Source organism: Camelus bactrianus, chromosome 5 (genome assembly GCF_048773025.1).
Source record: "Camelus bactrianus isolate YW-2024 breed Bactrian camel chromosome 5, ASM4877302v1, whole genome shotgun sequence".
NCBI classification, from domain to species: domain Eukaryota; kingdom Metazoa; phylum Chordata; class Mammalia; order Artiodactyla; family Camelidae; genus Camelus; species Camelus bactrianus.
The window spans coordinates 10,173,636-10,190,817 of NC_133543.1; the positions used below are offsets into that span (position 1 = coordinate 10,173,636).

At 43.8% G+C, this 17,182-nt stretch overlaps 1 protein-coding gene across 3 annotated transcripts in view; it reads right to left on the reverse strand.

The window, feature by feature from the left end:
* Positions 1 to 1,854: 1,854 nt before the first annotated feature.
* The window catches only part of TUBGCP5 (tubulin gamma complex component 5), a 46,180-nt gene continuing 30,852 nt past the window's right edge, over positions 1,855 to 17,182 (reverse strand). For all 3 annotated transcript variants that reach the window (XM_074363408.1, XM_074363406.1, XM_074363405.1), the window contains 10 exons: positions 16,625 to 16,823; positions 15,248 to 15,436; positions 14,169 to 14,351; positions 9,200 to 9,284; positions 8,976 to 9,096; positions 7,875 to 8,053; positions 6,408 to 6,533; positions 5,747 to 5,835; positions 3,967 to 4,067; positions 1,855 to 2,240 (listed from right to left, as the gene is read on the reverse strand). In XM_074363408.1, the coding sequence (XP_074219509.1) occupies positions 2,194 to 2,240; positions 3,967 to 4,067; positions 5,747 to 5,835; positions 6,408 to 6,533; positions 7,875 to 8,053; positions 8,976 to 9,096; positions 9,200 to 9,284; positions 14,169 to 14,351; positions 15,248 to 15,436; positions 16,625 to 16,823 (1,319 nt within the window). In that variant the 3' untranslated portion in view covers positions 1,855 to 2,193. The remainder of the gene's footprint in view (positions 2,241 to 3,966; positions 4,068 to 5,746; positions 5,836 to 6,407; positions 6,534 to 7,874; positions 8,054 to 8,975; positions 9,097 to 9,199; positions 9,285 to 14,168; positions 14,352 to 15,247; positions 15,437 to 16,624; positions 16,824 to 17,182) is intronic.

Below are 17,182 nucleotides of genomic sequence, written 5' to 3' on the forward strand. Positions count from 1 at the left end.
GGCCCTTGGCTTATTAACCGTGGGTGTGTTAAACCCCAGCCTGGTCATCCCAGCGCCTCTGCCAAGTCTGAGTCTGGTTCTGAGGCTTACTCTGTCTCTTCAATCTCTTTGCTTTTTAGTATGTTGTGTAAATTTGTTAGAAGTTGGGCATGATGTACGAGGTAAAAGGACATGAGGTAAACAGGCCTTTAGTGCGACATTTTAGGTTTATCTGGGGTTGCAGTTAGACTGTTGTTTTTTCTATAGTTGTAGGTGTCAGAGGCTAAAATTTCCTTCTAATATCTTGGTTTTTGTCTTCTGCTGTGGTCAGGTTTCCCTAGAGACTTCTTGTTAAAATAAAGAGAGTTTTAGTCTACAGGCCTTTTGTGGTGGACCCGTTCCACAGGAGCCCTGCTGACAGGGCAGCAGGTGTCGGGGAGGGAAGGCACCCTGCTGCGTTAGTCCTCTGTCTTGTAGTGAGCCTGTGCCGCGTGCTGGGACCGTCACAGGTGCTTCTCAGTCATCTCCCCTACACACACACACACACACACACAGGTGACACAAAAGGCCAGAAGGGGTTAGGCTCTGCTCAGTTTCCCTCGACTTGGGCATCACTAAGAACAGCACTCTCAGGCCTGCTGCAAAATGGACACAGTTCCCGTCTTCCTGCCAGGAGCACAAGAGGACTTCCCTCTGATCTTCACTAGGAGAACCCGGTAGTGCTCCTAAAACTCACAGAAGTGGGCCCCACCTGCCCAAGTTTGGGCCCCTGGAGATTTTAACTGAGAGTCTTGTCCACGTGGAGCCTCGGTGGTCTGCCAGCTGAGCCCGCAGCTCCCGGCACCGGCTCGCGCAGAGCTGTGCGGCTGCTCTGCTGCCATGTGATTCTCTGCATCGGCTTCTCTCTGCTTTTGCAGCAGCAGTTTGCCCTGTGACCTGAAGTCTGAAGGATCTAAGAAGAGTGACTGATTTCCAGTTTGTGCAGCTTTTTTCTGGTTTCAAAGATGGGAGTGATGACTTCCAAGCTCTTTATGTGCCCAATTGGAAAAATTGTAAGATCATAAGATACCAAAAGGAACCACCAGAAAAATTAAGTAAGAGGGATCCAACCTCTTCCACACAGAGGAGAGGGCAATTTAATGTACATCATGGCATTTACCAAAAGAGCTCCATCATGACACCTGGAAGAGAGCAGAGGCTCCCGTCCATTCCTACAGGGCTCTGACTGACAGGACCAGGCCACAAGGCGCCTCCCGCATCGCACAGCTGTTAGGTTATACTGCAGTGTGTCCCCGAGACCTGGAAGTCACCTCTCATCCCTGAGATTTGAAGGCCTCCTCGGTAAATTTCTTCCAAGACTTCAGAGTGAAGCCTGAGAGCCGGCTGGCCCCCAGGAGGGGCCGCTAGCAGACCTGGCCTCTGCGCGAGGAAATGCTGATACTGCAAGGAGAACGAGGCTGTGTCGAGGGGGACGGGCCCTGGTGTTCAGCTCTCAGGCTATCTGGAGTTCAGCAGCTGTTCTTAAAAAATAAGTAGGAAGTGCAGTGCTGAGTTGTAAGTGCCAGAGACATGCCAAGAAGTATAGAAAGAAAATGTGGGCGAACTGAATGGTAAACGCAATTGTAATTAAGATGTAACTGGTTAACTCATAAAAATTACTCACAAATGCCAACTAATAGGATGTGCCAACAGATGGCCCTAAGTGAAGCTGGCTTTTTCATTTATTGACACTGGTTGAAGCTATTTTCCATTTTGGAAGTTCCCAGGCACAAAAAAATACTTCTTTTCAGACTGCCGAATCTAACACAAGCTTTAGGGAAGAGAGCATGTAAAACTCTGCGAAAACTTCTGTGACTGAGCAAAAGGGGAGTGAAATACTTTAAAATGCTTTAATTTATTTTTAATATTAATAATTACATTTTCAAAAATGATATATTTTATATTTAAAGGTATCAATACCATAAATCTGCAGCTTACAGTAGGAAATATAAGTGTAAACAGCTTATATACACTTTGCATTATTGACACAATTTTATACACATAACCCTATATACTAATCAATAATTTTCAGAGAAAACACCAAAAACATCTGTCTAGATAGCAGACAACAGTTTTTTAAAATAAACCAAAATAGATTTCCGTTTCTCAGCTGCATGTGGTCGAAATGTATCTGTATGAAGATTAAATCTGAGATCTTTACCGCACTGGAGATGTTTAGCTTTGTTCCATGCCAGCCATGAGCGACAGTGCTAGAGACTCCACTGTGGGAGGAATGAAAACAAGGTTACCTATTCTACGTTTTGAAATCCCAGTCTGTCCCTTGTCACCACAAAATAGGTTTAAGTATTTGAAAATGTCTGAATGAGGCTTTAATAAATTCAAACCTGGAAAGTATTTAGACACATTTTCTACTTTTAATTAAAACACTGATTTTTAACTTATAATAAAGATGATCATCTTCATTATTTAAATACAAATTGAAAAAGTATTAATTTCTATTTCAGATCATTTTAGTTTTCGAAAACAAAAATCTGCACAAATCATTCTTCCAAATGTCAAAAAATCTGGACTCAATAACAAAACGCCATGTTCTAACCTACAAATGGAATCCACTTGCATAATAGTTCTCCAGTACAAAAATGAACAAATGCACCAATGTTTCCTCTAACACATTTCTAACAGGTTTTTTTTGGGTAGGAGGGGACTGAGAGGTGGCAGCAGGGGCGTACGACACTTATTTTTAAAACATTTTTTATTGTTTTTGTTTGTTTTACGGGGGAGGTAATTAAATAGATAGATAGATTAATTGATTTTTAATGGAGGCACTGGGGGCTGAACCCAGGACCCCGTGCATGCTAAGCACACACTCTACCACTGAGCTATACCCTCCCCCCTCACTTGTTTGTTTTTAAATACATGCACAGTAAGAGAATGCCTCTTCACCGTGGGCTCAGTTCTGACACACTGACACAGGCACACAGGGATCTGAGCTCTGTGAGATTAGAGCGCTCTCTCTGTTTTCCCACCTGGCCCCCAGCTTCCACACGGCCACTTACAGAGCCCACACGGGAGGGCTGGGGGTCGGGGGGCTGGCTCTGCGATCCCGGCGCCTGGGATTCCAGTCCGCCACACACACATCACCCATGCTCGGCAGGTTTCTCTATCTGGCGAGGTCTACGTGCCTCTGGCCAGTCACTCCCCACCTGTCCATACTGCAGGTGCAGCAGCTCAGCACTTAAGGGCTCACATCATCCCAGAATTTAAGACTTCTTTGCATTCACAACTTTTTGGTAGGATTAAACAAAATATGTTTTTGTTTGTTTGCTTATTAGGCATTCTCACACTGTTACTCTAACAGTGTTTCAAAACACGTTTAGCTACTCTTAATGAGCAGCATATCACAATTTGAATATTCAGAAATAGGGGGAAAAATGAGCCCTGTATTCTTTTCCAAAAAAAAAGCGGCAGAAAGATGCTACTTTGCCCTCTGTCTCTGCAGATCAAGCAGCTCTCTTTTCCCCAGGACTCGGCCCACAGACCTCTGTCTGCTTCACACACGCTGTGTTCTCAACTGTCAGGCCTGTTATTTCCTTGTGTAAGAGGCAGCACTGGGAGTTTTAAAATTGCTAAAAACAAAACAAGCCTCCACCCCTCCCCGCCAAAAAACCCCCTATCTTTTGAAAAGGAATAGTTGTTACAAAGGCCACACATGACAGTGAAGGGTGACTGAAACCTATTCTGCCGTCTGCTTTAACGATGGTTTTGGAAATCCACTGCTCTACCAAGTGATAAACAAGAAAACAGGTCTTTAGTCTCAACTGATCCACTCGCACCACTGTAACTGGGGTAAAATTCAACTGCCGAGGGGCTTTCCAGGTTAGAAATGGTGAAAAATGCTAATTCTTCATGAGATCAGTACCAAAACAATAATGTGTGGACTTAGTTACAAGGAAACATAAAGCTGTGACATTTCAGTGTGATACTCACGATGGGGAAAGGATCCTCTACAGACAGCTTTGTTTAAAATGGTTACAAGAAACATGTGGCAGTTTTTAAAATCAGACTCCATTTTCTCAATAGATTCCATTCTGGGAAAGAAAGTAAATTTCGATTTAAGTAAGTGCACAAGGGGTTAAGAGGTAAGCTGTCAAATATTTTTGAAGTAATTTCAAATGTGCTTCAGTTTAATTATTCAGCATCCTAACTCTAAAGATTATAAAGCAAAATATAACATTTCCTGCCCCACTTTAAAACAGGAACTTTCAGTGTCTGAAGGAAAGCATCACTGGGACACAAAACCGCAGCTTCAGGACGGCCCTGAGCTCCAGAGCGAGGACACCTGGGGACACGCCTTCCCTACTGTGCAGGTCTGCATTTTCACGTTCACAGCCGTATCTTCTTTCGAAATAAAGAGCACATTAAAGATATAAAACCTTACATCTAAAAATCATTTAAAACCTTGTTATTATGGGAAAGAGCAAACACACCCAGCTTGAGCAGTCACCCCCCATCCCCAGGCAGCCCCATTTAGAAGTAAATCTGAGACATCCCAGCATTTCAGTCATAAATATTTCAATGTGCATACACTAAAGATAGAGATTCCTTTAAAAAGCCTCAACAGCATTTGCTTAAAAACACCTAACGATTTAAAAAAAATCATCAAATAGTGCTCAAATTTCACTGACGCTTGAAAATTTTTTCACTTTTCTGCCCAAAGTTTGAATCTGGATCAGTCCATTTCCATAAACTGCAATGGCCGATATGCTTAAGTCCTCCTCACCTCCCTGCTTTTTTCTTACTATCTACTTGAAGAAACCGGAACAGCTCAGTTCCTGCAAAGCATACACAGTCCACCCGACAGCACGTGGAGAGAGAAGTCCGCTCGCCACACTCGAGACTTTCCACCAATAAGACTTCTTTCATCCCTGCAACTATGAACTTTATCTACTGCCTTAGTTTCTTCATTTAGAGTATTCTGATACAATCGCAGGTTAAGATTTCAGATTACAACGAATTCTCAGCTCCTTACCAACACCAACTAAGTTACAAGCTGTTACCCCAACAGCCTGGTCAGCCAGACTCGCACTTTTACTTCAGGGGCAAGAGCAGCATCGCACCAAGTTTCTAAGCCAGACAGGGGCGAGCTGCTGGCTGCATGTCCAAGGAACAGCAGGGGACGGTGTGCAGGACGGGACGGAATTGCTCCTGGGCCCTCAACTGTCCTCTGCCTTTCTATGCGATGGGTGTGAATAATAAACACCCTAGAAGTAAAACATACAGTCTTTTAGAGCTCTTTAAGATACAGCTTTGGACTATAATCTAGCATGGTGTCCAGAACTTGGTTTAAAATAACTGAGCACACAGGGGTGGGCAGTAGACACAATACAGACCCGGCGGTCACTGGCACCTGCTCGAGGGGAGTAATGGTCCCAGGGTCTGTTACGCCCCCCGCCCTCACTTCTGCATGTCTGACGGCATCCGTGACAAAAACTTAACAAAACCTATATGGCAAAACATGAATGTAATTTACGGATATTTGCTTGTCCCAATCAAAGACTTCAGATTTTTCTTATTGTTTCACCATTCATAAAAGAATTGCACAAGTCTTGATGCTGCCTAGTTTAGATGAACAAAGCCAATTCTTTGATTCTTTTCTTAAAAGTATAAGTGGACGTGATCTGTTGTCTGGATGAAAAACAAGGCTCCCAGAGGAAGAAGGGAAGGGGACACGGTCACAGCACAGAGTTTGCAGGAGCTTCGTACTTACTGCCACGCCCCCAGGCCGGCCTGCCAACCATCTGCAAACATGAGGGCCAAGTTCAACACCTTCATGATGGCTTCCTTCACAAAGCTGACCTGGAGGGAAAGCCAGGGAGAGCACTGACACCAACACTTTCACCTAACTCAACCGAGTCACAGAAAAAGCTCATCGGGGCAATGAGTGCCTTCTGCATACAAGGAAGGGTGCTAGGCTCTGAACACGGTGCCACACCCACAGCACAGGCGCATCCGCAGCAGAGTCTGAGCTACAGAGCTGGCAAGTGCCCTCTCCTGGGACAGCCATGGACGTTCACCAGTCATTCCAATGGCTGTAAGGTGACTTAATGCCATACGTTCACACCAAGCGGGACGCACTTCCTGACGAGAGCACTATTTATTCCACAACTGCAGATAAAATTTTCCCACTGAATCTAACACAGGGCTGAGTGACTGCTGACTGTCACAACACAGCTGTCATCTGTTTCTCTTAGCAATAATTTCCAGTAATATGGCAAAAATTTCTGACCTCATTTGATCTGGTCCTTCCTTAAAGAATATTCTGCAGATCAGACGCTTAATAAGTACAAAACAATAAAGCAGAGAGACACCTCCCTTGGCTGCTTCGGCCCAGCCTCACTGGCCAAGGTTGCAGGTGACAGCTCCCGTACCTTTTCTCTGAGCAGACATCGATCATGGATGGTTGACAAGTATCTATAGTGAATTTTAATCAGTTGATCTAGATCCTTGGCTTCCTCAACTTGATGTTGAAACTCCAGCCCTGTGCTGTGAAGAATCTTGAAAGAGAAAGAGGCCGAATCAGATTTCTTCTTCGAGAACGTGTGTGCCGCACACGTAACTTTTCACCACCCTCTTCTACTCCCCTCAACTTCTTCCTTCAACAGTAACACCTGTAAAGCGTATCAAGTACCATTCTTTTTTTCTTAATTTTATTTTTTATTTTGGGGGGAGGTAATGAGGTTTATTTATTTGTAATGGAGGTCCTGGGGGTTGAACTCAGGACCTTGTGCATGCTAGGTGTGTGCTCTACCCCTAAGCTACACCCTCCCCACTAAAGTACCCTTCTCACAGGCTGGCCCTCTTACCCTAGAATGACGGTGGGCCCAGTCTTTAGGACACCCATTTGCACAGTGGGGGGAGGCCTCACTCTGGACTAACAGGCTGCTCCTGTGCGGAGGGGCAAGAATATCAAACCCTATAGGAAATGCACTAATTTTTAAAAAAGTCATCAGGTATAGTTAATTTATATGTTTTTATAAATTCCATTGTTTATACAATGGTCTTTCTTTAAAAGAAGCATAATTGTACTGCAAGTAGAAAAAAACAAATTTAAGCAAAAACTTAAACTCCTACCATTTACTCTCAACAATTAAGGGCCTGCGGCTGGCCCTCTGAAGGCACCGGTGCACGGGAAGCAGCACGGGAAGCAGGGAGCGTGTCTACCGTGTGCACGTCTGAAACACAGGCTTCGAAGGCTCCCTGCACCCGAACCACAGTGGATTCTAGACCCTGTCTGCTAGAATGCCTACAAATAGTTAGCAACCATTTTAAACACTAAGTATTGTCCTCTAATAATGCCTACAACTGTTCAAGTATCTGAACTCCTCTTCAGAACTTCCCCTGGAACGGGTTTTAACACATGTGAGAACTGCAGTTTTATTTACTTTGTAATGAGTTACTTGTATTTAAGAAAAAAGCATGTAACTTGGCCGCACCTTCCTCCTTACACTCTGCACCAGCCTGACACATGCTCTTAGGCTTCACTGAAAACAGGAGCCATTTTCCAGGGACCGCTCTGTCACCACTGATGAAATTTAAGGGACTATGTGGTAAGTCCTGAAGGCAATTCCAAAAGGGGAGCTCTCGGTGTCCATCCCAGGGGGCTGCTGGCCAGGAGAGATAGCAGTCTCTGGATACACAGGCTCTGGAAGTGTTTAAAAAACACCTCCCCTGCTGTCATATCATTTTATGAGCAAGTTTTTAGTATGTGCTGTTTCCACATGTATGGTCTGTAAGCATTCTGTGGACATCTTCATGTTTATAAATACATTACTTGTAATTCGCTGTGAATAGCCGCACACACGGTGACAGAACTGAGTGGATGGACAGACACGCACCCTGGTCATGATGTAGTTGTGCAAGCTGTTCACAAAGTGCATGAGCTTCACTCTTAAGAGGAACATGCGATGTATCTGCTGTCTTACTGGCTCCTTCTGTGGTCCAAACTGAGCAGCTGTGTCTTGATCACAGGAAAGCCCTTCTTTAAGCTGTGGCTTTTCAGCAGGACTAGCTAGCTCTGTAAAGGAATGAAGAGCAGAGTGGGTGGGAAGAGCGTCCACCCGACCCCACGTGCCCAGGGCGGGACTTGGGACGGGTGGTTGTCGGCCCTGCAAAGGGCCCTCGGCTGGACTCACAGCAGGGACCTCACCTTCAGCGTCTCTGGAAGGTGAGGCAGTGAGAACTGCTGTATCACCTTATCACTGGCATCAAAAATGTAAACAGAGTCCCATTAACTTGTCATAAAAAATTTTCACCTAGTCTAAGAATTCTTATTCTGGCTAAATTCCTAATTTATCATACTTTATTTTTTAATTGAAGTACTGGCAGTTACAACATGTCAATCTCTGGTGTACAGCACAACGTCCCAGTTACGCATATACATGCACATTCATTTTCATATTCTTTCTCATTAAAGGTTATTATAAGATACTGAATGTGCCCATGTTGGTTCGACTGCACCAAATACGCCACATTGATGAGGGATGTTTGAGGGTAGGGGAGTATATATGTGTGGGAGGGGAGGGAGAACTCTGTTTTCTGCTCAATTCTGTTGTGAACCTGAAACTGCTCTAAAAGAATAAAGTCTATTAAAAATTTTTTAAAAAGGTTATTATAAAATATTGAATATAGTCCCCTGTGCTATACAGGAGAAGTTTGTTTCTTTAAAATCTATTTTTACATGATTAACATTTACAAATGTGGTTAACATTTGCAAATCTAAAACTCCCAAACTTATCCCTTCCCACTCTCTTTACTGTATTTTAGATTAACTGTATTCATTCAGGGAAGTTAATTCTGATGTCTGTCTATGAAACTGCTGCTATAAATACATGTCAATTTGGCACTTGTGTACACATGAAAAATGACCAAAGACGACCAACCTCTCTTTTTCAGGACTATAATTAAATTATAATTTGTCTGTTGAAAACGAATCTTACCACCAAATAGTAAAACATCCAGACTATATTTTGCCCACTTAATCTGCAGTAAGAGAAGGAACACCTGATTATAAATTTTTTGACATTCCAAACTTATAACAATGTCCACAGGCCATGGGACCTATGAAAACAAAACCAGAAAATTAGAATAGAAAGTAACCTATTATTTGTATGTTTTAATTTTAATGGAAAATAGTATTTTTACAAAGATTATGAGCACATACCTTGTAGCTCAGGGTCAGACCATCTAAGATATGAACAGGCAGTTTCTTCTTAGCTGTGTCAACATTTTCAAAAGAGATAGACAGACTAGATAAAGAAACATCGGCTTCAGTTTTGTGAAAAGCACTATGCTCTTATAAAAATGCTCTTTAAAAAAAGCGTTAGCATTTTAGTAGTGATTTTATTTATATATTCCAAAAGACTTCTAAAGCGCGGGCGTCACCCTGCTTCGTCCACCCCTCCCCGGCGGGTTTGAATGGGACTCCCCACAGAAAGCAAGCAGCAGCCACAGGGCACGGAAACGCCCCCGGGCCAGGACTCATCTCCTTCCCTCCTTGCTGCAGTCCCTTCCGCGGGCTGAGAATGACCCGACTCCCCCAGGGGCGCAGGGGCACCTTGTGACAGCAGCCCACGGAGGGCTAACTGTGAGGAGGAGGCAGGAGTCAGCCTTGAACCAGACATGTGAAAGCTGGTGCGTGATTTATGAGTTAGCCACTTCATTCCGCGTCACAGGCTAGTCAGAATTTTTTGCTCATAAGTCTGCTACATGTGCATCCACGAAGCACTCAGTAGGCACCTACTGAAGACCTTGTCAGGCACTGCACTAGGCAGGTGACAGAAAGCCGACCCCTCCCCCACCCAGGGGCTCACAGCCCAGAGGAAACACGTAGTCACCCTCCTGTCACCACGCCAGGCCGGCAGAGCTCTGCAGGAGGGCAGACCACTGGCAGGCCACGCACACGAGAGAGCAGGTAACTGGGGGATGCGGGACACGTGGAGGCTCCTGGGGGAGAGTACAGCTCTTGGGGAAGCTAGAAGTAGTCCAAACCCCTGAAACGGAAAGTATGGTGGAGACAGAACATGATGTGTCTACACGTTTTTGTGTGCAAGAAACGGGGCTGGGAAAACAAGCCAGACAGCGAGCAGCTTTCTCTCTTGCGAGCAGCTCGGACCATCTGTCACGGGGCACCGAGAGACGGCTTTCCAGTGTGGCCCGGCGGGGGTCAAGCGGGAGGGAGGGAAGCTGAGAGGCAGAGGTCAGGAGGCGGTAGGGGGACACCCCCGAGTGAGCACCGAGAGGGATGAGGGGGATGGGGACGAGAGGGACCGGGAACGCTGTCCAGGAGGCAGGACTGAGTGGCCAGGGATGTGTGGGGGCTGGCGGAGGGGAAGGAGTCTAGGGTGAGCCGCACATGGCCCTGGGCACTGGGATGAACCGTGCTGCCCTCCAGGAGAAACAAAGGGCTGAGAAACAATAAGGTCACCACTGGATATGTGACATCTGAGACAAGTCATGTGGTGCTGGCTGTGCAGACACCTGTGCTAAAGGTACTGATCTGCAGGTCATCAGGGGTCGCTGAGGCCATCAATATGGGTGGAAGGGCCCCAGGCAGGAGAAGCTACGCCAAGGGCAGGTAGAGGGCAAGGGGCCCACAGGGAGGCTGCAGAGGAGCAGCAGGGACATGGGAGGGCGTGGGCAGGGCAGGGAAGCCTGGAACTGAGAAGGAGACTCAGGGGCCCGGCCTCAGCAAGCAGGTGGGCACAGACGAGCACCTAGAACACATGGAAGTCATAGGAGGAGGGGTCCCAATGGGGTGGCTCATTTGTCCTGAGTTAATCTGTGAATGGGATGCAACCTCAATGAAAATACCACCAAGGTTTGTGTTTTGGTTTTGGTTTTGGTGGAGGAAGCTAGACAAGCCGATGATAAAGTAGATTTGGAAAAATAAATAAGCAACAATAGCCAGGAAAACTCTATAATTAAAACCGAATACTACTGGCATGTGAATAAACAGAACAATGAGACGGATGGAAAATCCAGAAAGAGACCTAATGCACATGACTCCAGTGTACGTGAAAATTTAACAATCAAGTGACACCTCCAATAAACAGGGAAAGGTGGATTTTTTTTAAAAAGAAGTAAGTGATGGGAATCAATTAATCATTTGGAAAAAGATACAACTGGATCTATTTCTCATGTTTTTTTAGCTGAATAAATTCCATATGGATCAACATCTAAATGTAAAAAATCCATTCAAGCATTTAAAGAAAAGATGAGTGGATTTCTTCATAACCTGAGAGACAGTAAAACTTTCTTAACTCAAAATTCAGAAGTAATAAGAGATAAACTAAAAAACTCTGCATGTCAAAACAACAGGAAATTGTTATGTCATAAGAAGGACAAAAATACAAATCCCAAGTTGGTAAATCTATAAACAGAACTCCTAAAAATGGAGAGGATTAACATCAACAACCTGATCTGGATAGAAATAGTAGTGAAAAATATGGATAGTTCATATTAAAAGAAATGCAGTCATAAGTGGAATCTAAAAAAAGAAAAAGAGGCGCTAAATAGCACACCTACAACACAGACACAAACTCACAGACATAGTAAACAATCTACGGTTACCAGGGGAAACGGGGGGTGGGAAGGGGTAAATCTGGGAGTTTGAGATTTGCAAATATTAACTGCTATGTACAAAAATAGATAAAAAAACAGATTTCTTCTGTATAGCACAGGGAACTATACTCAATATCTTCTAATAACTTTTAGTGAAAAAGAATATGAAAACAAATATATGTATGTGTATGCATGACTGGGACATTGTGCTGCACACTAGAAATTGATACATTGTAACTGACTACTTCATTAAAAAAAAGAAATGCAAAAATAAACATAAAAAGATGACTAAGCTCACATATAGAAAAATGTAAATTAAAACTACACTGAGATAATCGCTTTTCATCATCAGACTGGCAAAAAATCCAAAAATCTGACAACATATTCCGTTGGTGAGGCTGTGGAGAAAGCCCCTCTACACACAGCTGGTGGCAATCAGCAAACACACAGCCTTTATGAAGAGGAACTCGGTAACAGCTAGGATGGCTACACACGTGGTTACCCTTTCACCTGGCACTCTCCTTCTAGAAACATACTCCGAAGTCACACTGGCAAAAACCAGCAGTGACATGCACAAGGCCAGTCACTGCACACACACAGCGAAAGAACAGAAGCTCAAACGTCCACCAACAGGACACCTGGTCAATGAACACAGTGGAAGGCCAGTCAGCCGTAAAGGAGTGAGGTCAGGCTCTCCAGCCTGCAGATGGAGTGGGTCTGGGATGTACTGTGCACCTGAGAAAAACAAAGCAGGTGCTGGAGAGTGTTCACCATGTGCTTCCTTTTGTGTGACATGTGAGGAGAAAAAGGAATTCATACACATGCGGTTTTGGTGCCAAAAAATAAACACTGTAAGGATAAAATAAAATCTAATAAAAATGGTTACTAGGGAAGGGAGAAAGTGGGCAGCACAGGACTAGAAACCAGAGCTCCCTAAAAGGATCTTCGTACCAATGATTTTAACTTTAAGAGATATACAGCCGTTTTACATAATTAAAAACCAAAACTGAATCAAGAAAAAACAAAAACAAAGCAATTCCTAAAAGCAGAAAGTAAACTAAAACAAATGAACCTGACCCTAAGTTAAGTCAGTGGTATAATCACACGGAGAATTACTCCAACTGACCTTGAAATACGGGATTCTGACGACTTGAATGTACAAGGAAGAGAAAACAATCAGGCATGTTTTAAACTCTCAGGGGGCTTGCTGCTCTTCTTGTTACTTTGGGACTATTAAGACTTATAATAGAATAAAACCAGCAAGTGTTCACATTAGTAAGACTCAAGGGAAAAGACACAAAGGAAAAGCAAAGAACTGAAATCCTGTTATTTTGAATACATATTGGAAATATCAATACGAGCTTATGATTTTTCTCTTCCTATCTACTTCCTAGCTCCATCTGCTGAGCGAGCCCAGAAGTACTGATGCTTCAGTACAGACAATACTCTGGCATCCAGATCGCAGGCTTTTAAAGCCACGGAACAGACAGGACCAGTGCTCTGGGGAGTGGTGCGCAGCCTGGGGCGGGACGTGCACAGGATGAGCCTGGACATCCAGTTCTATAAGTAAGGATGCTCCCCAAGATTACCAGGGTCAAGTGAGGGAGTTCTCTCTGGGTAAAGATGGGACAGCCTGGGAAAGACCAGAGGAATAACTGTAATAAATGGAAACATACTAAAGATAACAAAATTCACGAGTTTCTACTGATAGTGAAAAATATAACTTTCCCCAGCCCCTCCGGGGTTGTTGGGCACTAATTTTTTACTATGATAAGAATCTAGTAGTTACCCGGCTTTTACTAACCATGTAATGGATGAATATTCTGCTTTTATGGAAAAATCAAAGTTAACACATGACATAGGAAAGGAATTGTTTTATCTACTCCTAAGTAGCAGATGGTCAGTAACCGGGGAAAGAATGCCGTACGTGGCATGTGATAAATGTTAATTATTATCATTATTGCTTCGAAGGGCCACTGAGGGAGCCAAGAAAGGCAGCTAAGCAAGAACATGGGACAGGAAACAGGCCCGCCAGGTGCGGGGGAAGATGAGCCTCTGCGACACAAGGGTTTAGTGGCCCCAACCCATGGCCCTGGCCAAGCTGCTCAGCAGGCAGCTGACAGGAAGGCGGAAGGTCAGCCTCCGGACTGGGGAGAAGCCGGTACAGCAGCCTGGAAACAGGCAACCCTGCCCTGAAGGTGGTGGGATCTGCTTCCCTCTGCTGACCGTGGGCGGGCTGTGACCGGTCTGTGCTGGAAGCGAGGCTCTGTGAGGGCCCTGCTCTCACTGTCTCAGAACAGCGGCCGCCGGGGGGGGGGGGGGGCGAGGCCTGGGGGCGGGAAGGTGGCCGCACAGACCCCCGTCACAGGAGGACGGCCGAGACCCGGGCAGATCGCACGGCCCCACCCCACTGACTCTTCCCCTCCGTGGGCACGTCCCCGGGGCCTGTTTTCTAATGTGTAGAAGAGCTCTAGTTAGTGTGAGGGTTAAATAGCACCTGAGAAGGTCCCAGGGGAGTTCCTGGCATGTGGGCTATTTTCTGACATTACAAGGTGCCGCCCATATTTTACCGAGAACTGTCTTCAGGATAACGCTGTCCTACTGCTTCCTGGAGCTGGACGTTAAGAAAAGACACATTCTGCCAGGTTTCCTTTTCTCTGATTTTATCAAAAATTGATGTGTAGAAGTCATACATGGTATCTCCTCCTTCCATCAAGAAAAAATTTCTCATGGCCTGCAAGTACTCAACCAACCTGAATGGAGAGAAAATACGTGACGGGAAGGTCTTAGGCTTGTAAGACGGGATTCTAGATCAATTTAAACCAAGTGAAACAGACTTACGTTCTACATTTACTAAAATTAGACATACTAACACATCTTAAAGACTTCTAAAAATAATAAAAATAGCCTATGTTTTACTTTTAATTATCAGAAAGAAGTAAGTTATTTTTCTGTAACACTGAAGAAAACTGGCGAAGTCACAAAAGTGTAACAAAAAATACCCAAATCCTACTATTCATGATGAATTTCCACTGTTAATATTTAGGGTGTTTCTTTCCAGTCTTCTTTTTTATGCACTAAAAATACATATAGTTCCTGCCATATTATATATTCTGCTTTCTAAGCTTTCAGAAATTCTAAGTTATTCAAAACTCTAAACATAATTTGTATGATCTGTAAAGTTCATACATGAAGATGGATATGCCCAATTTACAGATATGCTGTAATTTAAAGAACTAGTCATCCATTCTTTTTTTTTTTTTTTTTTTTAATGGAGGTACTGGGGATTGAACCCAGGGCCTTGTGCATGCTAAACACACACTCTACCACTGAGCTATACCCTATGCCCCCACCCCCATTAGTCATCCATTCTTAAGTAATTTCACGTTTTTCCCTCTGAGAGCAAACTTCATGATAAGCATTTTTGTACAATAAACTTTTGCTAGATTTCATTTGGGATGAATTCTCAGAAACAAAGAATTAAATTTCACAACAGGTTAAGAAAACATTCATGGTTAATTGATCCTCTCAAAAGAAAACTGTTGCATAGCCATTTCCTACTCTAATAAGAATTAACCTGAAATTCAGGTTTAAAAAAAGAAAATTTCAACTATTCTGAAGATACAACAAACTACTGGCTACTACACACCTGTAATCCTTTTTTAGAGTTCGCATGAGGTTTCCACAGCAATCTAGATACTGCTTGTCAATATGAGGGTACAGGCAAGATCTCAGCGTTAATTCAAAAGTCTGGCAAGTCACAGATTCTGATGATCTATCCACACATATGTCTCCACCAGCAAACTTCTCATAAAAGTCACTCTGTTCCAAATACAACCTTTAACATAAAAATATGAGTCTTTTTGAAAAAAGAGTTCTCTTTTTTTAAAAAAATCATTAAAAAAATTGAAGTATAGTTGATTCACAATGTTATATAAGTTTCAGGTGTACAACATGGTGATTCACAATTTTTAAAGGTGATACTCCACTTACAGTTATTATGAAATATTATATTTTACAGCACAGGCTATATTCCTTGTGCTGTACAACAAACCCTCACGGCTTATTTATTTTATACCCAGTAGCTTGTACTCTTAAGCCCCCACCCCTATCTTGCCGCTCCCTGGTCCCCGCTCCCCATGGTAACCGCTAGTTCCTTCTCTACATCTGTGAGTCTGTTTCTTTTCTCTTATATTCACTAGTCTGCTTAATTTTTTTAGATTCCACATGTAAGTGATGTCATACAGTATTTGTCTTCGTCTGTCTGGCTTACTTCACTTGGCATAATAATTTCCAAGTCCATCCATGTTGCTGCAAATGGCAAACCGTCATTTATGGTTGAACAACATTCCATATACAGACATGCAGATATGTACACACCACACACCACATATACATATCCATTAATTTCAACAGAATTGCCTTATATCAAAACTCCGGAGTCCCGTTTTTACCTTTAGTCTTAAAAATACAACTATTATAGCAAAGCTTATAGAAATAAACACCCTCAAAATATTCTTTGTGTAAACCAGTCCTTCACGGAGTTGCTCCTCCCTTTAGGGTCAGGTACTGAGTAGGTCTTTCTAGCCATTAGAGCGGAGCCAGTAAATATGACCACTGGACAATAAATAGGGCGTTGTATGCGTCTGAACGGCTCACTTCAATCGGGCTAAGTGCCTGAAAGCACCTAAGGGCCAAGAAACATAGGGAGGGTCTGACTCAACGTGTCCGAGGACCCCACGACCCCCACTTCCACCAGCATCTTCTGTATGAGTGACAGCACTGGCCAATGGCCTTAGGGACATGATAATCTGTGGACTTTCACAAAAAATAAGGAGACCAAGTTATACATCCGAGCTAAGTGAACACAGTGTCTTCTTGTATTCCATTCATTAGGAAGGAGAGGCTTCAAAGGTTTCCATTTTTAAGGCTGGAAAGCCCTACCTGGCAGAGATAAACAGTTACTAAATACTGCAGCACAGATTCTGCCATTTCAATCACTGAAAATCCTGCAGGCGTGTATCACCTTGCAAAATTAATCGCCAGCAGTGGGTCATGAACGTCATCCAGCTCCAGGTGCCTTTCGGCGATGGACTGCATCTTCACGAGGGCCTCTCTGGGGGTCTGTGGCTCAGGGAGGGCCTGGGCGGTGGGCGCTTCTCCATGCCGAAGACGAGACTGTACAGACTCCAGAAAGAGCGTATAGAGGCTTTTTCTTTCTGCATCTGAAACATAAAAAAATGTGTAAGGTGGACTGTGTTCTAGTAAATAAGCAACATTAAGAAATATTAAGTAATCTTACCTAAATGTAGACTGGGATTTTCCCTTTGGGCCATGAGGGTCTATCCCTGTTCTGTTACCTTTACAGTTCAGCACAAGGGAACATTTTTATACCCCCTGTTAGATGACTGCAAAGTTCATGGTTGAACATTCAAAGTATAAGCTAGTTTTCTCTGAACAGAGTAACAGCCGAAGCAGGATGCTTAAAAGTTACCACTACACCTGACAGCACTATGATAACACTAATAGGAGCTGTGACTTCATTGGGAAAGCACTTCCAACAGTGGCATGGGAAGAGCTTTAC